Source organism: Macadamia integrifolia, chromosome 12 (assembly GCF_013358625.1).
Source record: "Macadamia integrifolia cultivar HAES 741 chromosome 12, SCU_Mint_v3, whole genome shotgun sequence".
Lineage (NCBI taxonomy): Eukaryota > Viridiplantae > Streptophyta > Magnoliopsida > Proteales > Proteaceae > Macadamia > Macadamia integrifolia.
Genome location: NC_056568.1, coordinates 13181794 through 13206918, shown reverse-complemented (window position 1 = coordinate 13206918; position 25125 = coordinate 13181794). Strand labels below are relative to the sequence as shown.

Genomic DNA, 25125 nt, shown 5'->3' with positions numbered 1-25125 from the left:
AGGGGTTGGGGTTGGGGCCGGGGGGATGTTGTGGGTTCAAAGGCAGTAAACAGCTTTAGGGTTTAGGGTTTAGGGTTTAGGGTTTAGGGGAAACATTAAAATATCAAATACATCCACACCCGATGCAAAAAATGTTGCCAAACAGAACAAAATTTTGATGGAGCAGGGAAGTATAAAATTACCTTTCAATATAGAAAAAGAAATGATTAGGGAAACAGACATACATACCCAAGGTAAAAAAGATCACCAGCATGGCAATTTTTTTAGTAGGAGCCATATCCACCTCTTCTCCTATCCAATTAGTTTCAACCAGGAACAAGACCAACGGAACTGCATTATCAGCGCCAGACAAAAGAGGAAGAAGAAATCAAGGAAAGAAACGGGTATCCCAGTTGGCACAATGAAAAAGAATAAAATAGGAAAAGGCATAAAATTCACAACAAAATATCAAACAGTAATCAAAATCATTCCAATGTGCAATAGACAAAATGCGAAACAGTAGAATTCAGATATTAAGAGAAGAAAACAGCAAATAAATGAAAAATCTCTAAAAAAAATCTAAAAAATGACAATAGCAGAACTCAATCCACATGGGAGGTGGGAACAAAACCCAATTTTTTTAGTGTAGAGAACAAAGAAAATGAAAATGCTAGGATTCAAATAAAGCACCAACCAGTCACCAAACGAAACAATGAAGGTCAAGAGAAGGGAAGGGATTAAAATTATATTAGTATTTAGTAAAGCTCATTGCCCAGAGATAAAGAAAATAACAGAATTCACCACCAAAATCTTTTCGAGTTTCAAAAACATCAACGTTCTAGCGACAGAAAATAGAAACCAAAGAACGCTGAAAGACAAAACCCATCGGAACCAGAAGAACCCTAAAACAAAACCCAAGAAGCAACAGCAGCGGCAAAAATTCAAACATTTGAACATTAAGGAATAGACAAAGCATTAAAGCCATGAAAACAACGAAATCCAATGAGTTAACCCTACCTGTCTCGGATTCCGGGATCTCGTGCTCATAAATCCATAACTTATGTTAGAATTCTAGCAGACAAACTCACGATCAAAGAATGGGTCCGCAGAGACAGAAATTAGAACCTTCCAATACTAAGAACTGCTCATGTTCTCTCGATTCCCCTTTCCTTTCCAAAAAAACAAAATGTATTTACACAGAAAGAATCAAAATTCAGGACCTGTTTGATAATGTTTCTGCCGTTTCTGAAACAAAAACGGCAGAAACATCAATTTTCGTCGAAACAGAAATGAAATTGATAGTATTAACTCCTCTCCCCTTCTGACTCTACTGTTTTTTCTTGCGTGTCCGAAGACACCGAACCTAACTCCCAACGTCACAGGAAATCTTGAAATGAATAATTTCAACGACTAATTTCCGAAAAAGGAAAAGAAAAAGAGAGAGGTGGACACGTGATGTGAACCCCTCTACAGGGCAAAACAGTAAATATAAAAGGGCCTCTTTTGGTTAACGTGCACCGGAGGATTTCATTTTCCAACAACACGGTTTCGGCTATTGACCACAGAAACTATAAAGGACCTTTAGGGGTGCGTTGAATGACCAAAATGTCCTTTCCACAGTCCATGGTTTGACTTATCTTTATTTGTTTTTTTCCTTATCTTTATACCCCTGAGACTCTGACAGACTGACATAGTGAATAATTGTTTATAAATTACTAAAAAATAACAATTTTATTTATTTTTTATTAGTGGTAGGGCCCACATAGCAGTACGCCCACCAGTCGATGAGTTGTTCCGGTTCCAACATAAAGTCAAAGTGGGGTCAAGGATGAATGGCGAATTATAATATAGATTGGGAATTTTAGGAGTTGCCAAAATTTTGTCCGATGGAATTTTGTAAACACTCCATTAAAACCGGGTTCAAAGATCTTATCTAAAATTCGGTTTATGATTCTGTTGCTATTTGTGTGACCTAAGGTGTTAATCAGTTTGATTTTATTTGATTTTATTTGGTTTGATTTGATTTGTTTTGATCTATTTTTTATATGTAATATTTATTTTCCATTTTAACTCAAAACGTTTTATCACATAGTAAATTAGGCCTTGTATCGAGAATGATATTGAATAGAGTTAATTAGAGGACAATGGTCCATGTAGCTGATGGATAGGCTGAATTACAAAGTATAGTAAAATTAAAAAGGGAGGAGAAATGCTGCGAGACTATGTAGTTTATGTTAGTGCCTCCATGTTCTCTCCTCCTTCCTATGAAATGACATATCCATCCCCTATTTTAAGAGAAGAGAGATAGACACAGGAATACAATAGCTTTCACTACACAGTTGGATAGAGAATTCATCACAATTACTATTAACCAAATTTGGAGTATTTTGGAATTGACTACACAATCATGTTATATAACCTCTTTACATGGAGGAAAGGTTTTTTTTTTTTTTTTAAGTAACAATCTTTTCACCTTTGGTGATTTGACTCTATGATTGGATTTTGTGAAGTGTGAGAATTCATTATTAACTCTCATGGTCTCACCCCCTTGTATGAGCTATTCCATGATCAAAACTTGTAGATTTTTTGTCTCTACTATTTTATAGAGCTTTCCCCACCCACCGTCCATTTTGGATGGATCAAATCAGACATGGGCAACACAAACTAAATCCAAGATTGAATGTGGATGATTGCATCATTTCTATCAGATATGTAGAGTTTCAATCTTGCTTCTTATTGTGCTGACAAGCATGTCACTAGTATCATCAAAATGTTCAGGAAATAAATTTAATAGAAGACATCTTTTGTAGTTATCTAACATCTAATAGGAAATTTCACACCCCCCTCCCCCAAAAAAAAAAAACAAGACAAAACAAAAAAACAAAAAAATTTGGCAGGGAATTTTAGGTAGGCATGTTCTGCCTAGGAGCAAGGTTTTAAAACTCAATCTCACCAGTCATCTCGCTATCCCAACAAAACGAGATATAGCGAAATCTACGGCGAAACCTTGTATTTTTCAGACGATCGACTCGTTGGTAGATCTCGGTGGGCATATGGCATTTGTAGGCCCTTAAATTATGTGTTTACTATATTTTAGTCATTCTAAACACAATAGAAACATCATATTTGCTAAAAATAAGCTCAAAATGGTACTTTGACAATGTACCATATGTAAGTATGTGGCGAATTTTTGAACACCTCATCTAGTATGATATATTCATCAATCCACATTCCACAATCACTATTTTGACACAACTTAATCATTAGCATATATAAAAGCCATAATTTATAATTCCTATTGCTGATTGATGAATCACATACATTAAAGTAACAACTAACAAGTAAAAACTAACAAGTAAACATAAAGCCATGAAGTACATAACATTTCCATCTTAGAAATCAAGACTCCTAATACTGAAATGAGTGACAGGCCGTATCATCATAGCCTCCATGTTGTTGATGTTGATGTCGAATTATGTTTTATTCCGATTGAATCACAAAGGCTAGCCATGTCATAGTTTGACGGAAGTAATATTCAATGTCAGCCACAGCAACCCTATAAACATAGTCACCGACAAACTAGAGGTACCCAATCCTTGGGTAAATATCTCTAAAACTTAATGAGCTCGAAAGAGATCCATAGCTACTACTTGGTGCTTGACGGACAGGAATCACAATGTATGGTTGAAGCTGAGGCTCTGGAGCCCTTAAGATGCTATTTACAAAACATCTTACACAAATCATATTTTTCCATTTTTTTTTTCCAATAAAAGCATTTATTGTAACAAAAAAAAATATATATATATATATTTAAAAACATAAAGTTAATTTTTCTTCCATGAATGTATAGATCGCCATTAGTATCATGACATATAAAAAAAACAATGGTAAGAAAAAAGATTTGATGATGTTCCTTTGGAAAAAATGGATTTGGGAAGAAATTTTTACCTTGGAGTGTTCTTGAGGGGAAAAGCCACTACTAATCTTGAACATCTTTGCTTTCATGCGACTAAGAGTGAAGATCTCCAAAAAAGAACAGATGTTCCACAGATTTTGTGTGCTTTTTCACTCAAAAATAAGTCCCGAAGGCAAAACATGGCGAAACCAACGAGATATCTTACCTCTTGGGGTCAAAACCATGTTTATAGTGTAGCCCAAACCAGAATTTTGACCAAAATGGACCGAAACTGGTCGAGTCGAGATTTCAACTGAGATCTCGAAATCTCACTCGAGATTTGGTCATTTTTTTACCTTGCCTGTTACGCCAACTCGCCTTTTCGAAATAACGAGATCTCAATGAGAACTCGCCGAGTTCTTAAATCATGCCTAGGAGGCAGCTATCTATACAAAGGTGCTTCAAATTCCACATCAGTGCACGTGTCCATGAGCTACCTGATCTTGTAATTCATAGAACCTGCACTTACACTATAGTTCCTAGCAGTCATTACTCATTACAGTTTAGATACAAAGGGAGAGTTCTTGAATCATGACCAGTGCAGTTTAACAATATACAAAAAAAATTTGGTATTACAGCAATCTTCAGTTGCACCCAAAAAAGAAAAAGAAAATGTTCAATACTTAAAGTAAATACAAATTTACTAAACACTTTACAAATTGAAAAAAGAGCACTGAATAGGGAGAAATTATCTATACAAACATTTGCAACACCCGTAACTAAGAAAACAATGATACCGTACATTTTTGCCATTTTAAATCTAATTGAATAAAAGAATTATATATGAATTCGTTTCCAAAGCATGCACATAACTGCTTTCCAAGAGACTCAATCAGAACCCAGCTTTTTCCTTTCTTCTCGTCCTTTCATTTCTTTTCTTTTGCCCAGGGGAGAGGGGGGGGGTGTTTCAGGAGGAGTTGTAGATAAGAAGGTCGCAATCTAAATTTGTCCAGGTCAAGATTTTGGTTTCACAAAAACTGCTTTGGATACATCCAAATGATTGAGACGACATGTTCCAAGTAGGAATTCTGGTAACTCCTCTTCTGTATTAGCCTGCATTGAAAAATGAAATAAGTTCACATACCAAGAAGCAAACTAGAAAACTTGCACAGAGAAAGACTAATAGGATGTTTGAATAAACAGTCATGTACAACCTTCACTCAATAAAAATCCACCCCTTATTGTAGTGATGTGTAAGGCATGACATCTGGTAAATACAGACTGTCCATCTGATAGGTTATTCTTTGGATTGTGCCAGGAACTCTTCTCCTGGCAATACCAGCCACAGGCTAAGGCTTGTTTTTATTTGTTTATTTATTTTTAAGGCAAGAGAAGATGGCTTAAAGACTATAGTTCCATATCAGAATTCAGAACTGCTCATGAAGGATGAGTTGACAGCCAGGGAGAACCTTTAAGTTTCTATATGCAAGATTCCTGATCATTAATCCATGGACAAACAAGTCATGTTGCAAACTGTAGTCTCCACCTTTCATTAACATTTTAGGCCTAAACATTTTCCGTGTTCAAACTTGAAGGGAGATCAATTCCATGTATCCCACAGCTTCATGCAGAAATTCCAAGCCTCAAAGGCCTTTCTGTGTTCTGGTGGTTTAGGTTGTGATATATCCTGGGGAGTTCAGGTAACACCAAGAAAGTTCCAATGCATGACAAATACCAAAACAAAGAACCAGAGGTCACAGTATGAGGGCATGGTTGTCTCACCTGTATCAAAAATGCCATTTCAACTACCAGATTGTTCAAGTACCCGAGAACAAGATTAACCACACCTCTTGCAACTGTGGATGAGCCGACGTCAATTACAAGCTGAGAATATTGTTTAATGTGCAGAATTAGTTTATTATAATTAGTACCAAAAATACATGGCCCTAGCGTAACATGCTCAATGTGTATTAGTGCTTAGGTGCATACTCACACAACACACAAAATCAATAGGTCAGCAACTGTATTTAAAAAAAAACATGGCATTCCCACATCCATGGCATACAACTGCAGAGATTGGTGTGACTTTACCTCCAAGTAGTTCTTCCCCCGAATGTAGTTTATTTGAAGAGCTTGACCCACCAGGCCTGCTTTCTTTCCAACACTTTGCTTTACTATCCAGGAGCCCTAGAGGTGGAAAACCCATAATTAGCAAGCACACACTCTATGCACATTCTTTGATGTTTTTGTAAGCTTTATTTGTCTTATGTGTAAAGTATCGAAAACATTATCCAGAAAATTAGTGTTATATTACACAGATTTTGTCTTTACAAATTTGATAGAAAATGGAAAATTGATTCAACTCACTCAATAATTTTGAGTTTTTGACAAATGATAAGAATTAGCCTGCAATTAACTAACTCATTTTCCACAAAATATTTTCAATATTCTACATGAAAAGAAATGGAGACAAATGAAATTTTGCCTCTCATTTTATCATCTGGGTTTGTATCTTACCAAGTAGCAATACAAATTTCTATCAACCCAAAGAGTCCAGTTAAAATACATTATTAACCAATCTTATGAATTATCTACCACAATTCTCTGTGTGTATGTGCAAATGCATGTACGCATGTCTCTTACTGCAAATTGTCACCAAAGGGGGGGAGGGGAGGGAACACAGTGTTCTCTTCCGCATACCTCTTGACCAAGAGTAAACAATATTGCAGCAATAAAATGGGAAAGCATATGTTTCCTAGTAAATGTAGTTCCATTCAACTATATTGTGAGTCACAAACAAATTTGGATTGCTCCTTATACTGACCTTGGAAATGTATGGTATGAGCTTAAACCTTGAATTTCTATATGAATCATCTCCATTGATAAAGCTCTCAAGTAAGGGACTGTCCTCCACAGGAGTGCTCATCATGTAATATAATGCAAGACCATATGCAGTTGAACCAGGGGCCTGGTTCATGGTACTGATAATGGTAAATATTCCAATCACAATGAACCCAAAAAGAAGGTTGAAGGAGATAAATAAATAAATAAAAGAGATAAAATTCACCTGTATGTTTATAATGAAGAAGAATTCTGGTCCACCCTTCATGGCATATTTCTGCAAAATTCACAAGTAAGAATAGATTTTCTTCCTTTTTTTGAGTTTGTATGCTCATGCAATTGTTTGTATATGTGTGTACATGCAAGCATGCACCCATATGAAAGGACTTTCACTAAAGTATTCAGTCATTTAAAGGTACCATAGTAATAGATCAACCTGAACAATGCCCCCAGGACGGCCACCAAGATCATCTTCTTGCTTTTCAGATCTAAGCCAATCTGCTGCTACCATTTGCATCAAGGTGCCTGTTGCCTTGATCTGGAAAGAAAAAGTGAAAAATCAACAAAGAATGAAATTAAACCACAAATAACAACTTAGTCATAATAGAAGTTTCACTAATGAAACTTGAATCTATATATATCCCATTTATGTTTGACATTATTTTTTCCCATTAAAAAAAAAAAATCTTTTCAAATAATTCAACAATTATTTCCATTTACAATATCAAATATCAGTCAAAAGAAGGTACCTTGTGGCGATCTTGTAGATAACTTTCTCCACGAATTAGAAATGAAGAAGGATCAGCTGTTGTCCAACTGCAAGGCATTCTACAACTTGGATCCTCTGGGAGAGTGGCTCCATAGCAGCATGGTGTACCATCTTCCCACGGAAAGTCTTGTAAGTCTACATAACCCCTCTTCTGAACTGCAGCATATGGAAGCCTCAAATCATTTTTGAAATTGTAAAAAACAATCTAATTCAAAAAGTAAACATATGCCATCCCTCAGTTGAAATTTGGATAGCCTAATAAGACTCACTTGCTAAATCATGCAATTTTCTCACAAAACCCGTAGCTGTTGATTGCTTGGGATAGCATAAATCCTGCATGTCCAAGTCCAATGTCAAAATACCCATGTGATAAACAAGAAGGGAAAAGCTCACAACATCTCCCAAAGCAATCAGTTGGTGGTAAAAAGAAATATAGGGATCTCAACAATTATGAAGAATCAGAAGATGGAGAAGTCTAGTGAAGGAAGTCGATGCAGTAAATTTCTATTAAAAAAAAAGGAAGTTGTTCTAAAACCGATAGGGGCTGATAGGGGCCGATAGGGGTATTTTGGGTCCCATTGGCTCTCATATTTCTGTGATGTGGCTTTTCTTGTAATTGGGCAATGGGGGTACTTTTGTCTTTTACTTTCAGCATTATTTTAATGTAAGTAAAGGACTAAAACCTGCGATCAACCCATTATGGACTGATCGCAGGCCTCTCCTCTCTTTTGGGAGTACCATCGATCGCACCTCTTTCTCTCTCTTCTCTGTTCACTTCTTCTTCTCTTCTTTTCTCTTTTCTTTGGTTTGGTTACAGATCTCTGGGATTGTAACATGGTATCAGAGTCTCTGTAATCAAATCAAAGTCGTTTTTCAGATCCCTCTTTGCTGATCTCAGTTTAGTGCTAAAACTTTTTGGTGCGCAGCCGCCTACTGCTGCATCTACTATGTTTTAAATCACATGGAGTCATTGACTTCGTGCATGGATCGTGCCCCATTGTTTCTACACTGAAGATTTGAAGACCTTGGACAGCAGTTTACTTTCTTCTCTGCCCTACTCGATTTCTGCCAGATCGCTAGCGCTTGTCTCTGTGGTTCAGGTTTGGTTGCTGGTTTTTTTTTTTACTTCTGCGACGCTATTTGCCCACTTTATTTTTGGTTCTCATGGCTGAGACCAAGTCTACTACCTCTGTGACTACTGCATCTGCCTCGGACAATGTCAATGTCCAAATTACCTCTATCAAGCTCAAGGGAAGTTTGAATTACCTACTTTGGGCTCAATCTGTGAAGGTTTGCCTTATGGCCAAGGATAAACTTCAGTATACTACTCCTGATCCTCCTCCAGCATCTGACAAGGGTTATAATAAATGGATGAAGGAGAATGCCTTGATTTTAATCTGGTTGTAGAATAGTATGGAACCAGATGTTGTTGCCAATGTAATGTTTCACTCCACTGCAAAAGGAGTATGGAACGATTTGAAGGAAACTTACTCTCAGGAGAAGAACATGACTTATATCTATGATATTTATGAGAAACTATTCCAGTTTCGCCAGTCTGACAGAACTCTTCTAGAGTATTATAGTGCTTTCAGGGGAATGGTTGAAGAACTCAATGTTTTCCTACCCTTGACCACTAACATTGAAAAATTGAAAGCTCAGCGTAATGAGTTTTTTGTTTCCAAATTCTTGGCTGGTTTGAATAATGATTGGAAAGCAGTGAAGGGCCATCTACTCGCAGGTGATACTGTTCTTACTCTGAATGACACTTATTCACGACTGCAGCGTATTACTTTATCAACAAAACCTGATCAGTCTTCCAAAGACAATTCTGCCTTCCTTGCCAACCGTGGAGGTGGTCGTGGTCGTGGGGGAGGACGTGGGTCGGCTGGTCAAGGTTCTGGTGGATAGCCGTCTGATAGTGCATCTTGCCAGTGCACTTACTGTGGGAACCCTAACCATACTGTCGAGACTTGTTGAGCAAAACATGGCAAGCCAGAGTGGGCCACCCAGTTAGCCAATCATGCAGTGTCAGATGATGGTACTGACACAGGGTCTTCCATTAATACTAAACCGAGCCATTCATCAGGAGATTCTTCTACTAGCCTGCATGATGACATCAATCAGTTGCTTCGGCGCTTGCACACTCCCGAGGCATCCTCTAATACATCCAATGGTGGGTCTACATCCGATGCCACCTTAGCTCATGTAGGTACCTCAGCCCTTCTTACCACTACCTCTACCCCCTGGATCATTGCTTCAGGTGCTTCTGCCCATATGACTGGTAAGTCATCACTTTTTAAAACCTTTTCTTCTAGTATCAGTTCTACATCTGTTATTCTTGCCAACGGTGCTTCCACACTGATTCTCGACCATAGTACTATATCACCCACATCCTCATTGAATTTATCTTTTGTGCTATATGTTCCACAATTCCCATTAAGTCTTCTTTCTATGAGCCAGTTAACTAGCTCATTAAATTGCTCAGTAACCTTCTTTCCCTCTTACTGTGTTTTTCAGGATCTTCACACGAGGAAGACGATTGGTGGAGGGCATGAAAAAGATGGTTTATATTATCTCAACTGTGGTTCTCCTACTTCTTCTGCTGCTGCTACTACTGGTGTTGGGGATGTGACTCCTTTCTAACAGCACTGTCGTTTAGGACATTTATCTTTAGCTAGGTTGAAATTTCTTAGTTTTAAGTCTGTGATTAGGTCAGAATGTAAGGCCTATGAGTTGGGAAAACATCACTGTGTCCTTCCCATCTTGCTCTGTGTCTTATAGTCTGTCTTTATTTTTTTTAGTCCATTCTGATGTATGGGGTCCTTGCAGAGTTAGTAATAGATTTGATTTTCGTTATTTTGTGACTTTTGTGGATGATCATTCTCGCCTTACATGGCTTTATATGTTAAAGGACAGATCTGAACTTTTACCTGTGTTTCAGCAATTCTATAATGAAATAAAAACTCAGTTTGGCATTTTAATTAAGATTTTTCGTTCTGATAATGCTTTAGAATATGCTCAAAATGATATTTCTAATTTTTGTGCCAACTGTGGGATGATACACCAAACTAGTTGCGCCTATACCCCACAACAAAATGGGGTAACAGACCGCAAGAACCGACATCTACTCGAGGTAGCCCGTGCTATTATGATTCATATGCATGTTCCTAAGCATTTTTAGTGTGATGGGGTTTTAACTGCATGTCACTTGATTAATTGCATGCAATCTTCAGTGCTTTCAGATAGGTCCCCTTTTTCTATTATGTTCCCTACTTTGCCAAGTTTTTCTGTTCCTCTCCGAGTCTTTGGCTGTGTGTGTTTTATCCATAATTTGCATGTGCAAGTAGATAAACTCTCCCAGGTCTACTAAGTGCCTTTTTTTAGGTTATTCACGTACTCAAGAAGGGTATAAGTGCTATGACCCCATTACTCACAGGAACTTTGTTAGTGCCGATGTGACCTTCTTTAAAGGCACATCATTCTTTTCTCCTCAGGTGTCCCAGTCTGGTATGGAGTGGACTTCTCCATCTCCTCCACCCATTCCATCTCTCATACCCTTCCCTAATGTGCCCAGTGCCAATGACTGGCCTCCTCTACAGGTTTATCAACGCGAGAAAAAGGTTGGACAACCGAGTGGAGAAACCAATACTCTAGATGATTCACTTCTTCCACTGCTGCCTTTCTCTGGTGAAGCTCCTCCTCCTTCTCTGCCTGATGACTTACCAATTACTCAAAGGAAAGGCACACATTTTTGTACTAAAAAATCTATGGTTGTATATCCTATTGATAATTTTGTTTCCTTGTCTCATCTTCCCTCTCCCATCCATAGTTTTTCCTTGTCACTTTCTACTAACCCTATTTCCCGCACCCATAATGATACCCTAACTATTCCTAGATGGAAAACTGCCATGGATGTAGAAATGGATGCTCTCTTGAATTGTGGTACCTAGAGTCTGGTAGATTTACCTCCTGGTAAGGATTTGGTGAAGTGTCGCTGGGTGTACACTGTTAAGTATCACTCTGATGGCTCTGTTGAGCGGTTGAAAGCTCGTCTAGTTGCCAAGGGGTATACTCAAACATATGGAGTTGATAATTTTGAGACCTTCTCCCTAGAGTCTAGGTTAAACTCTGTTCGTCTACTTATTTCTCTTGCTGTCAACTTTAATTGGCCTTTGTTTCAGTTGGACATCAAGAATGCCTTCTTATATGGTGACCTACAGGAAGAGGTGTATATGGAGAAACCTCTAGGTTATGTTGTTTAGGGGGAGAATAAAGGTCATGTGTGTCGCTTACACAAGGCTATTTATAGACTTAAACATTCCCCTTGGGCATGGTCTGACAAGTTCACCGCTACCATAGTCACTTTTGGTTTTTCTCAGTGTTATTCTGATCATTCTGTCTTTGTTCATCACAGAGGTGATAAACTGGTCGTCTTGGTAGTTTATGTTGATGATATAATCCTTACTGGTAATGATGAGGCAGAAATTTATGAAGTCAAGGCTTATCTACAACAACACTTTCAGACTAAGGACTTGGGCCAACTTCACTATTTTCTTGGGATTGAGGTGATCCGATGTAAGAAAGGGATCAGTCTATCTCAAAGGAAATACGTGTTGGACCTTTTATTTGATACTAGTATGATTGCATCCAAACCTATTGATATCCCTATGGATCCTCACCAAAAGTTTGGTGTTAATTATGGCAAACCTCTTCAGGATGTGCATCAGTACAAGAGTTTGATTGGCAAGCTGATTTATCTTACTGTAACATGTCCTGACATCTCCTATGCTGTTGGAGTCCTCAGTCAGTTCATACAGTCTCCTCAGAAAGCACATTGGGATGTTGTTGTCTATGTTCTTTGTTATCTAAAGGGTGTTCTTGGAAAATGGCCGATCTATCATCCTAATTGGCATATGGAACTAATTGGCTATTCTGATGTTGCTTGGGCTGGCTTTGCTAATGATCGGAGATCTACTACTGGTTATTGTACATTTTGTTGGAGGTAATCTGGTTACATGGCATAGCAAGAAGTAGACTACCATTGATTAATACAGAGCTATGGCTCATACTGCTGCTGAGTTAATGTGGCTACGGTCTTTACACTTAGAGTTGGGATTTCCAGTAACCAAGCCTATGCAGATGTATTGTGACAACCAAGCTACGGTGTACATTGCTAGTAATCCAGTCCTCCATGAGAGGAGCAAACCAAACACATGAACTGTCACTTTGTTCGTGATGCTGTTTTGAAGAAGCTGATTGAGACTCCTTTTATTCATTCATCAGATCAGTTGACTGATATGTTCACTAAGTCACTGTTTGCTCCTAGTTTTCGTAATGGTTGTACCAAGCTGAGCATGGGTGATGTGTATGTTCCAGCTTGAGGGGGAGTGTTGAGTTTAGCACCTAGCGCTAAACTCTAAAACCGATAGGGGTATTTTGGGTCCCATCGGCTCCCATATTTCTGTGATGTGGCTTTGCTTGTAATTGGGAAATGGGGTTACTTTTGTCTTTTACTTTCAGCATTATTTTAATATAAGTAAATGACTAAAACCTGAGATCAACTTATTCTGGACTGATTGCATGTCTCTCCTCTCTTTTGGGAGTACCATCGATCGCACCTCTCTCTCTCTCTCTCTCCTCTTCTTTTCTCTTTTCTTTGGTTTGGTTACAGATCTTTGGGATTGTAACAGAAGTTAATGCGGTAGAGAATCAAAAGTACTGTCAACTTTTGCATACAGTACTGCATCAGGATGGAACATACTGGTGGTGGACATCAGGAGGTTTGGACCCATTGATTTCAGGGAAGGTCTTCCTGCGGAAATTTAACCACCTGATGATCACAGCCAAACAATTTCTACCCTTTTCTAGACCATTGGTTACAAATTACGTGAACACCTAAAGAATGCTCCAAAGAGGTAAAGAAAATAGCTTCAACAAAAGCCCCCCCATCTGATGCATTTATAACTCTTACATTCATCAAGCATTCTATAATCAAGAATAGATTTTTTTTGTCCCTGATATCTACATTTACAGGCATTTGTCATAAGAAATTCATGAGGCTTCAGATCTAAGAATCATCAATCATCAAGTCAAAGGCCAAACCCAAAATTGCACCCAAAAAACAAAAAAAAGAATAAATCAATTGAAGCTGTATGAGATAAGGCAATTCAGTTGTAGCTGGTCCTTGAGAATCAGCTCTTGAATTTCCATTACCTTTAGAGAAAAGTGGACCACATTATTTCCAATTTTAAACATGCTGTATAAGTATATGTTCCCTCCAAGGTTCAAAATTTCGGGTTTCAATCAGGTTTCGACCTTGATCAAAACAGGGTCTTGGTCAAAAAAGGGTCGAAACAGAAATTTTCGAAAACAGGTCAAAACCAGATTTTTTTGGGGCTAATTCTAGAAATTTGGGTCAAAACTTTCCGAAACTTGGAAATCTCGGGGTGGGTCGAAACCATTGAAATTTGCACTGAAATTTCCGAAACCTAGAACTATGGTTCCCTATCACGAAGACAGTCGTCAGGTAACACATTAGCTGACTCACATGTGAGAAGAGGCATATTGAGGGAGGTCACGCAAGAAGTTTATGTAACCACCATGTAGGTTCTTCCCGGATAGTATGGGGATTCTTTTTCTCTATTCATTGTGTTCATTGAATTAATATGGCCTTGACCTGGGCAGGTTGCAAGTTTCTGTGCTATTAGCGTTGCTCTTATCATCAGTACAATCTTGATCTTTATTGATAAAATGAATGGCATGTAGGTACATCTTTGAACTTCAATAAAGTAAAACTATTAGTGCAAATTAAAAGCTCACTTTTTTCAAGCACAAGCAAAGCATCAAGTTTTGTGAGAATTGAATACCTGAGAACGCATTTCTGGACTTGAGTCAGAAGGCCAGCAACTCTCTGATTCATCATTATCTGACGGCTCAGGAACATCAAAGAACTCATCAGATGTATCGTTTAATCCCATGAGGCTTGCAGGTACGGAAGGTGGATTCCCCAACTCCTTTTCCATTCCATCGTCTTCATCACTCATTCTATTTTGTTCCGGGTTTTGAACCTCAACCTTAATATTCTCTCTTTCATTTTGAACCAACCCAATATCTCTTGCCAACTCCCCTGATGAAAAATTAGAGGACGGGTAATTTCCTACTCTGGCTCTGAACAACTCTCTCAGTGCTGCAAAAGACATACAAACATATAAATAGATAAATATATACAAATAAATTAAACTATGCAGTTAAATAAATAAATATATTTTCATTCTGAAGTGATCCCCCTACATGAATCTATGGAGAACAAAATGGGATTGCGCAAAATCAGTGAAAGAAGAAGTACCAGCAATTTTTGCCATCATCCGGATAGTTATAGATCTAGCAGATGATGTACGTATGTAAGACTTCCAGAACTTCCAGTCAATGGCGAGCATGTGCTTTACAACTGATTGTTTTCCTTGGTTAACTGGAGATATTACATACCCTCCACCTAAAATTTAATAAGAGAACAATGTCTAAGTATGAGTTCCCAAACTTTGCAGGTATTTAAAGATCAAAATATCAGTATTGAAGAGGCACAAGAAAACTTAATATAAATTTCATAATTTGATGGAAACTCGAAAATAATAGTTAAGTCGATTGGACAAAAGAATCCATTCAATCAGCCTATGACATCCATGTAGCTAAAATACAACTAGATGGGACCCTTTATTTGAAGAACCCTACCTCAGATGCCGGCAAGTCAACCAGACGTTTCTCCCTTAAATCTACAGCATTAGATTGGACAGTCATAAATAATACGTACTGTTGCTGGACAATATTTTCAGACAGGACTGTTACGTTCATCAAGCAGGTCAATTTTTAAATAGAATATTGAGCTAGGTAAAACACCTAATGGTGGCATTCCAACCACCAATAAAATATGTTATGTACACAGCTCAGGAGACTGGATGGTTTCTTCTGATCTTGCGGATCTGTTTTGAGTGTGATTCATCATAGAGTTTACAATAGCTGGGGGAAAAAAAAACAACATGCACTTATACAAATTGAAATCAAGTACCATGTCTATAACATATAATTACAATGCAGTACATGAGAATCATAGAGATTATATAACATTCAGCCTGCCCAGAATTACAGCATCAGTCAAGTGGGTATCATATGTAAGGTTGATTTCTTCCTTGACAATCTCAAGACATGAAACGATCTAGAAGGAAAAGAAAGGGAGAAAAATATATATCATAGAAGATTTGCAATATCAAATTCAAAGCATACATTACTTTTAAGGCAGGCCCTGACATAGCCTATTCGGGGTTGACACTTTTTGTGATACACTGAATGGTAAAGAATAACTGTGACAGAATACAATTAAACGGGTTAGTTTCTGATGGGAGGATTTAAGAGAGAATTGAATTTTTAAATTTCTGTAAGAGTCAGTACCATACGTTCCATCGTCCTCCCGTCTCCAATACCGCTGCAGCAGTAAATCTCTCCTTTTCATCCCCCTGTAATCTAACCATGCTCTATTAACAACAGGAAAGATTGCAAAATACTTTGTGAATTGACTCAACATCATTCAAAAATAATAATAATAATAATAAATTAAGAGAGGGTCCAGAACTGACCAAGGCATCCAGTCACTCTTCAACTGCTTGTGGATAATATCTGTATGACCATCAAGATGTTCAACCACACTGCCTCGGTAAATGCAGAAGTCCCATCTGCAAGAATATCGGTAGATTTTATTGGAATAAAAGCACTTCATCATCAAGGAAGAAAGAAAAAGCACTGGATGCACATTGGTGTACATATAAATGAATTAAGAAAATAATAACTTCCAGCTACTTATTCTTTATGTCCAATCTATTGACATTACTACGCATGAAACCTTTTAAGCATACTATGTTTTTGCAGATTGAAACTTTTATTATGTGAGTTTTGACATTATCACATGGGCGAAGGTTTAACCAACTAGTGGCTCAAAATAATGGACTGTTCATAGAAGCTTATATAGATAACAGTGGACCGTTCATATAAGCTTATCTGGATGGGCCATAAATGAAATATTTGCTTATCATATGAAAATTGTGTTGGGATTACAATTCTCTGTATTCAACATTTAAAACAAATAATGCAATTGGGAACCATCATAGTGATAATGAACACTTACCGTACTTTGTACATCAGTGACTTTGTTACATGTGTTCATCAAATAAATCAATAATCTTAATTATCTTAAGTTCTCAACCCTCAGATCACTAACAATCCTGATTTCCTTCTTTTTTACCTTTTAATTTCAGGGGCTTGCGAAGCAAGGGGTAAGGCTGTGTACATTTGCCCCCCCCCCAAAAGCATGCAATAGCAGGATCCTCATGCATTGGGTTGCTCTTTTTCCCCATTTAGTTGGGATAAGGCTGAATTGTAGTTGTTGTTGGGAAAGGGACCATTCACAAAGTCTTTATGGCTACTCATTAGTCGAAATTGGTAGGTGTGGCAATTTATCAGACCACGGGTATAGAAACGCCATATGCAAGACCTACCCAAAGTCTCTGCCAGCCGAGTCCTTGCGCCTGTCAGGTTGTCTTCAATATAACTCAACTCAGCTCTGCCTCTTCCCAACTAAATGGGTTCAGTCGGCTACATGGATCCTACTTCTCCAATCAGCTCTATTCAAAACCATGCAAGGTTCTAGTTCTAAGCTTTACGTGTCATTTCTCACTTCTCCTATAGTTATTTTAGGCCTACCTCTAGCTTTTTCAACAACTTCAATTTGAATTAAATCACGACTTCATATCAAAGCATTCAAAGGCCTCCATTCTACAAGTCCATGACATCTCATATGAGTTTCTCGCAACTTATCATGAATAGGGGAACTCAGAGGTTTGCTCTAAGTTGTTCATCCTTTATTTCATCTCTTCTAATTTTATTGCTCATCCATTGCAAATTCCTCATTTAAGCCACACTATGTTTTTTAAAATGATTTGTTTTTACTGCCCAACATTCAGCTCCATACGTCATTGCAGGTCATGTAACTGTTCTATAAAATTTCCTTTTGAGTTTTAAAGGGATATGTCGATTACACAACACTCCAGACGCATTCCTCCATTTCATCCACCCTATTTTAATTATGTGAATAATATCATCTTCTATTTCTCCTTTATTCATGACTGAACCTCGGTATCGAAAGTTATCACCTTGTGGGAACTCCCTATCATCAATTTTTACCACCTCACTCTCAATCTTATTATACTAAAGTTACACAGCATATACTCTGTTTTTGCTCTACTTATCTTAAAACCTTTTGATTCCAAGGTTAAAGAAGAATGAATGATACACTAGTGATTTAGCTAATCAGTAAACAAAGAAATGGACCTTCCTCTCATTAGTTAAAGTGAATAACAAGTCAGTCAATCAATCAATCACTATTGCATCCTTATCATTTTGCAATGGAAGTCAGGCTCCTTATTCCCATGATTCTTCACAATGTTACTTTTTCTGAGGTGTTTTTCTCAGCTCTGTTATGCATCAGAGGGAGGTTCCTATTGGGCCATACTTTGTAGCAGGGACGTAATATATATGGAAGGAAAGAAATAATAAAATATTCAAAGATAGCTCAGAATCACCTGAGACATAGACTGTATGACTGTGAAAGTACCTTCTGGGCCATATAAATTAATTTAGTGATTTTATCATTTGAGAATGGCAGGCCATTATAGAATTATGTCTTTCGCTCCAGGTGGTTAGGCCCTAGGTCCCTTTCCCATATTTTTAGAACTCCACCAAACTAAACTTTAGCAGATGACACATCTGCTATCCAAGGCCCTCCGACAATTTAGGCATTTGAAAGGCAAGGAATGTGATTCAAGTCTTGTAAGGCAGGATCAGTGCGGCAGGTTTGGCAACAGTGGAGACCAAGGTGCTTCCGTCTAGTCCTACTGCAAAGCTTTATCACGATTTCATCATCCAGAGTGGAAGGGATCCAGCTACTTCAATAGGATGCATCTCTTCAAGAAGTACCTTGCTCTGAGACTTCTCCCATTTGATCGGAAAAGCTCACTTTACAATATCTTCCACAAATATCTCTTTTATTTGATCACCTAGTTTGAGTAACTTCCTCAGGGAAGACTTGGCCAAGCAATGTCTATGAAGAATTTTTAAGTGTTTATCGAATGTTCTGTTTGCACTCGTTTATCATATCACTGTATATTTTTGCTGGTTGCACATGGCCTGTCATTTGATGTCAGACTTTCTTGACTCAGGTCTTGTAGTTTACCCCTCTTTTTTTTTTTTTTATTGAAACATTAGTGGAAAAGAAAATCTTACTCTGATCTGGAGGGCCCAAGGGACATAACTGTCTGGAAAATAGCTTCTGAAGTTCCATCAATCACGCCCACTGCCATTATTGCTGGATGATCATTCCAATACTGAAGATACAAGAACATTCAGCAACTGAAACCAAAACTTAAAATCAATAAAAATGGAATATTCAAAATAAGATACCCACTGGCCGATGAAAATCCCTATCTTTTGCCTCCTTAAATAACCGTAACCCTGCATAATAAAAAATAAATAAATAAATAAATAAATTAAGAATCTGTGAAAGACTAATGAAATGTAGGTGGGGGTGGGGCTGTGATTCAATGCTTTCCATTTTGACAGCCAAAGATTGTCCATGGAGAGGGTGCAATAACGTCATTTGTCAATGGATCTATGTGCATGGATGAATTAAGAATCCATTCCATGGATTTTCTACAATCTCTTCTCTTGGAACCATTTAATCTGCCACAGCTCACAATGAAAGATTGTAAGTATAAAAACACCTTTTAAGTAAATTACATTTCTGGAATGCAAGGTTTACAAACAGACATTGCACTCAATTGAATGGTTTACCCTAGATTGGAACAATAAAGATAAATGTTTACCATCCCTCAATCAGGATTCAAATTTAAATGAGACTACGACACTATGTGAGCACGATTTCAAAGAAAATCCAGCAAAGAGTTCAAGAGAATTCTAACTAATAGGCAACCAACCAGATGTGCAAGATCTTGGCTGTAAAAATAAGGAGCTGATTTCATAGTACATAAGGCTCTTCTACCATAGGATCCCAAAGTAAATCCCAATGCACAGACAACAACATTTTGCACCTTCCTCTTCTTAATTGTTTCTGACATGAAGTAACCACCTTGATCAGTTGTATACATTCATGGAGACAAGTGGTGTAATCCCCCGCCCCCCGAATTTTGTTTTTCTATAGAATATATAATACATTACATATGGGGCCCATAACATAAGGAACCCCCCCCCCCCGCCCCCCCCCCCCCCAATCCTAACCCGCGCCCCTTTTCTTTCAAATTTATGGGCCTGATTTGTATGAGGCCAAGGTGGACCATCCACAATGATCAGAAATTTATAAGGGACAATCACAATCATGCCATCGCCATCCAAGGACCTTTATTGCAGTCCTCTTTTTAATCGTATTTTCTTCCTCTTGAGGCTTGTTGATTGTTGATTTCCAGTAGTTTGTTGTTCAGAGATGCTGGTTTTTGAGACATGATACAAGTGGAGTAACAATTTTAGAAGTTTCGAGCTGATGGTGTGGAGTGAAATGTAAAAAACTACTTAAGATTGATGATTTAGTTTTTGCAATAATCTATACAACGTTACCTTGCCTCATAGTTGAGGACTTGAGAGTATAGAAAGTTAATCCACGTGAACTTTGCAGGCAAGGAACTGGCAACCTACCTTTTTTTCTAAGAAAAGAATTATCATCTAATCCTTGTTTTGAGAAACTGATCAAACAGATACCACACTATCTTTTGACTCGTGGAAGGATAGATATTTCATCCTTCCAAGGGTCAAAGTAGATTTTCCCACTCAAGGATCCAAGGCGACAAGGAAATTGGATCATTGGGTACCAAATAACATCTTTGCTCTGTGGACCAGAACAGATGAAACAAAGGAAAAAAGTGTATGAACTAACTAAATACCAAGATTGTTGTTGACATAACTAACCAAAGGAATTTACTTTATTTAGTAGAAGGATATCTTTTAATGTCACTTTTCATTAATAAGGGATAGTTTTCGAAGCTCAGGAGTGACTATTTGTGGTCAAATATAATTGAAAGGTTCAAGATCAGGAATTAATCCATTTTGTCCAGTCCTCAGATTTTGTGGCTCAGAAGTCTAAGGTAAAAGAGAGATGGGGGTTTAGACTTTGGACAGGGAAGAGTAGTTTTATTTAGTGGAAAGCTGATATGTAGATTCAATGGAGCATGTTTTGCACACTCTGGAAGGCATTGCTGTCCAATTGAATCAGCAGCTATTTTTCACATTTCTTGCTTCCTCTGAAAATTAATTGATAAGAGTTAGTACTTGTCGAGCAAGTAAGCAAGATAATTTGGGAGTTATGAGTTTGCCATACATCAGGCGAGGATGTTGAGTCTGCCTCAGTGTTTTTTAATTTAAAAATACGGAAGTATAAATTACAAATCATATCACTTGTTTTCCCTCATATTAGTTCCATTTATTTAATTTTATAAAACAGAACATTCTTACTAAATTGAATAAATAACAGCAGAGCTACATAACACATAAAAAAGAGGAATTATGGGTTCTTAAAAGTATACATTTTTTTTTTTTTAATGAAATGAATATGCTGGGATATGACATAAGTCACCTAAATGCCTGCCACTTTCTCTTGGGACAAGCCAGACCATTCTCTCCTGAAATGGCACACTCCTGTAAATATGCAAAAACAATCAGACCTTGATCTTCAGCAGGGGAAAAATCCGTAAGTTAATCAATGAGAGAAGAGGGGGGGGGGGGACCTGCTGTGCAGCTTCCTGGAATGAGTGAATCCATCTTGCAGCTTCCTCTGGGCTACTTGCTCCGAGCTGTGAAATGTAATGTGCCCATGATTCATGAATGGATAGAAATGGCCAAAAAAAAACCTTAGTTTTTTTAACAAAGTTTACCACACCTTAAGCCGATCATTGTGATTGGAAGCATTATAAAGTGTAAAAATGAATAACACCTGCAAGTAGCAACAAAACTATCATTACAAAGCTTTAACAGGAACTAATGTGTCACAGCTGCAACATTCTTCAAGGAGTGTGGATGTGGCAAAGGCAACATGGCCGACGCTCATACCTTCCTATTAATCCTCTCTCTCCCATTGTCCATAGCTCGAATGCAGGAATCAATTGTTGCACTTTTTACAGGATCCTGAAAAAACCAAGGTGTTTTTATCAGCTCCCCAACCTGATTGGATGAGCAAGAGCAAACAAGAAGCTACATAGTATATGGGAAATGAGACAATATTAACACAAGCAACAATAGTTATCAGCTCATACAAAATGGTACAAATTCTTCTGGTTAACCATGGAATATTGGATAACACAAGCCTAGACACAAACAACAGATCCCCCAGACACGAATGGATTGTACATATGTACTAATGTGGCCCAATATAATAGTTTTAAAATATCTTTCAGATTTCTTGTGGATACTTCTTATTCAGGGATTTCTTCTCCTTATCTGGCATAGCTACATGTAACCAGGACTTCAGGAAAAAAAAAGAAAAAAGGAGATGAAGAAGGGCAACATGGGCTCTTGGAAAATGTTAATGGCTATCAAATGTACAAATTTGGTGATAAAATATCACCATGCAAGCATCAAATATTCTTAATCTCCAGCCTCTCTTTACATCGTATGTACAATACAGAGATTACATATATAACTAAATTTCAAACAGAAAGAACTCTTCATGAGACATGGACTTCTTCGAGCAACCAAAACTCTAACATACCAACATGATACAAATGAAAAATGAGAAGCGAGAAAAAAAAAAAAAAAACCCAGCAGAATTCTTTCTGCAACTGGTTCAGAACTCAAACAGAACATCTCTAGAACATTACAGATTGTCAAGATTGTGAAAAAAAAAAAAAAAGTGAGAAAAAGGATTAACCAAACAATTAAGCTAAGAACCTCATTCTCTGATGTTGGCCGGGACTTGAAGCTTCTAAGACATTGATCCTGGAGAATGAAATACCGCTTCCGCGTGTACTGCAATCCAATCGTACGGGAACGAATGAGATAAAGCCATCCCTCCATTCTTACTTCCTTCTGTGAGATACCCATATCAGAGAAACCCCCCAAAACCCCACCTTCTTGATTCTTCCCCAAATTATGTTTTCTCAAAGGAAGTGCAAGAAGATGAAATTTTGAATATTCAGCAAAGTTTCATGACTGGAAAACAGTTCTGACGTATGTATATATTCCCATGCTAAATTCAAAAATGGTGTACAACAATTTTTTACAAAATGATCCTCTGATCCCACAAGGGAATCAGAGAATCGTTTACAAGCAATCTCTCTCCTGCTTGTAGTTTTTCAGGCAAAGCAATCTCTCTCTTCTCTCTCTCTCTCTCTTCCGTCTGCGTGTAAAAGCAACCGCAATGTTGCATATATGAGACAAAAATTGACAGCAAACGTGAAGCACGTCCAATTTGACGAAATTGCCATCTGCCAAGTTGGAAAGTGCGAGAGAAACAGATGGAGTCTTTAATCATTTTTCTCTGGTTTTTATTTTTTATTTTTTATTTATTTTCAATTTCAATTTATTAGATAAATTTAGCTAAGCAAAGAAAAGGGTATTTTGGTAAAAAAAATATAGTTTTAAAGACCCGTGAGAGTAGCAGTTTTAATTATAGAAGCAACCTATAGAAGAATAATAGATACGAAAGGGAATATCTTTGCATGGGATTAAGGAATTTTCTTATTTCCTAATTGGATATTCCTTCTCATAATCTAAAAAGTGTATTATTTATTTTTTAAATTTTTTTATTCTATTTCTTAAAAATAATAAATAAAAAAGGAGAGATGAATAGACTTTTGGGTGAAAGGGACTGTTTGTTTGTTTGTCTTTATCTATTTTTGCTTAAAATGGTACTTTCAGTTGGCGAAGGCATGGAAATGCCAAGTGGGTGGTGATCAATTAATTTGGAATCCTTCTTAGGTCATAGTTAATTACCCTTGTTCTTATGGGGTTGTACAACCCTATGCCCTTCTGGCTGCCTTGAAGATCTTCTTTCCTTCTTCCCCTTTTCTTGGCAAATTCCAACTCTTCAACCATCCAGATCAGAATACAATATGGACTCTCTCTCTCTCTCTCTCTCTCTCTCTCTCTCAATAAATAGATGTGTGGCACCTTGTACTTATTAGGAAATGAATTGTATCCAGAGGGATCTAATTAATCATTATTATTATTATCATAATTAACCTCACCATCGCTTCTTGTTATGTTTAATTAAGATGCTTGCATGCGACCAACCTTGGGACTCTAATAATAGTAGCACGCCATCATCCTTGTTATTATCATAGATGGTGAATTTCCCAAAGAAGGATGGTTTGAGGCTTTAATGAGCCTTTGAGGGATCGGTATCAGATCGCCTGAATCCGGTGACTCATATTGGAATCGATAGAGGTCGGTAATGATATTGCGTTGATCATGTATCGGTGGATCAGTATGGACTAAGGATACAAAAAATATAAGATTTGATTTTTTTTTAAAGAAAAACAAAGGTAAATTCATCCGATCTAAGGCCCTCTTTGGTATCATTTTTCATTTTTCTTTTTATCTATTCAACAAAAAATTATTTTTTATTAAAACATAAAATCGTTTGGTAACTACTTGACAAAAATGATTTTGTGAGAAATAGTTTGGTATCTCTATATGCAAAATAGTTTTTTTAAAAAATGAAATCTCTTCATCCATTTTTCTTATAACTTTTTTTCTTCACTTTGGACTGAAGAAAAGGGGACAAGAGGCTTGGATTTCTAATTACAAATCAAATGACTATTTTACCCTTCCATATTGAGCCTTTAAACACATGCTCATTAAAGTCCAGCTCAAAAATAACTAAAAGCCATTTTTGGCCAAAACACATAAATGACTCTTGATCTCTTTTTTATTTTTATGTTTTACCAAAATTTTTTTTAATAGAAACAAGTTCCATAAATGATACCAAATGCAGTCAAAACCATTTTTGTGAAAAAAAAAAAATGATACCAAAGAGAGTCTAACCTGATTCAGGGTAAAGCTTTTTAAAGGGAAAACTTCATGATTACCCATGTTTGGGTTTCACATTACTAAATTACCTAGTTACTGTTTGTGCTTACAAAACTACCCAAAACAGTTACTCCACTCAACTGACAGTTTGTTTTGCCATTTTTAACCCCCAACTACCTCTAGCTCCCCCATTGTTCGATCATCTTCTCTACATCTACCCGCCCAACCCTCCTGCAACCTCGTCACTCCCTTGCTCCCGCCTCCTATTCTTGTTGGAAATTGGAGCTTCTCATCTCAAGCAACAATTGCCGCTGCCTTCTCTTTTTTCCATCCGATTACTTCGATTTTTGTCTCTGTCTTTTTTTGATTTATTAACAAGATTTTAATTTATGAATTTCCCTTACAGAAATCGAGAAAAGCAGAGTAGTGGATGGGGTTAGAGCCGTTAGAACCATTTGTTCCATCCTATTGTCTTATCTTCTTCTTGCTCCTCTCTCCATTGAAAGCCTCACTTTGCTTCACCAGTCCCAAAACCCTAAGAAATTCCTAGGTTTAACTCTTCTCTTTT

At 37.4% G+C, this 25125-nt stretch overlaps 2 protein-coding genes across 10 annotated transcripts in view; both read right to left on the bottom strand.

The window, feature by feature from the left end:
- The window catches only part of LOC122057849 (protein-tyrosine sulfotransferase), a 52363-nt gene extending 51009 nt beyond the window's left edge, over positions 1-1354 (bottom strand). For 2 of the 6 annotated variants that reach the window (XM_042620174.1, XM_042620172.1), the window contains exons 1-2: positions 997-1354; positions 229-330 (exon numbers count right to left, since the gene is read on the bottom strand). In XM_042620174.1, the coding sequence (XP_042476108.1) occupies positions 229-277 (49 nt within the window). In that variant the 5' untranslated portion in view covers positions 278-330; positions 997-1354. Of the gene's footprint in view, positions 1-228; positions 331-673; positions 709-780; positions 886-996 lie in introns of those variants that run through there. The other 4 variants (XM_042620173.1, XM_042620169.1, XM_042620171.1 and 1 more) reach the window with 4 other exon arrangements.
- A 3088-nt stretch (positions 1355-4442) lies between these two features.
- On the bottom strand, positions 4443-22921 carry LOC122094691 (protein ENHANCED DISEASE RESISTANCE 2-like). 4 transcript variants are annotated; one of them, XM_042665287.1, is made up of 21 exons: positions 22476-22921; positions 21639-21713; positions 21469-21522; positions 21317-21382; positions 21166-21227; positions 19135-19265; positions 18991-19037; positions 18810-18910; positions 16112-16207; positions 15927-15991; positions 15767-15838; positions 14830-14976; positions 14351-14670; positions 7754-7817; positions 7465-7640; positions 7152-7253; positions 6942-6992; positions 6699-6842; positions 5966-6061; positions 5657-5758; positions 4443-4987 (listed from the first exon to the last, which is right to left on the bottom strand). In XM_042665287.1, exons 1-21 carry the CDS (start codon positions 22626-22628, stop codon positions 4889-4891), a joined length of 2223 nt encoding a protein of 740 aa, XP_042521221.1. In that variant the 5' UTR covers positions 22629-22921; the 3' UTR covers positions 4443-4888. The 4 variants fall into 4 exon arrangements, 3 of the variants coding, with proteins under 3 accessions (XP_042521221.1, XP_042521223.1, XP_042521222.1); XM_042665289.1 differs by having other exon boundaries at positions 5657-5730; XM_042665288.1 differs by lacking the exon at positions 5657-5758.
- Between the last annotated feature and the right edge of the window lie 2204 nt (positions 22922-25125).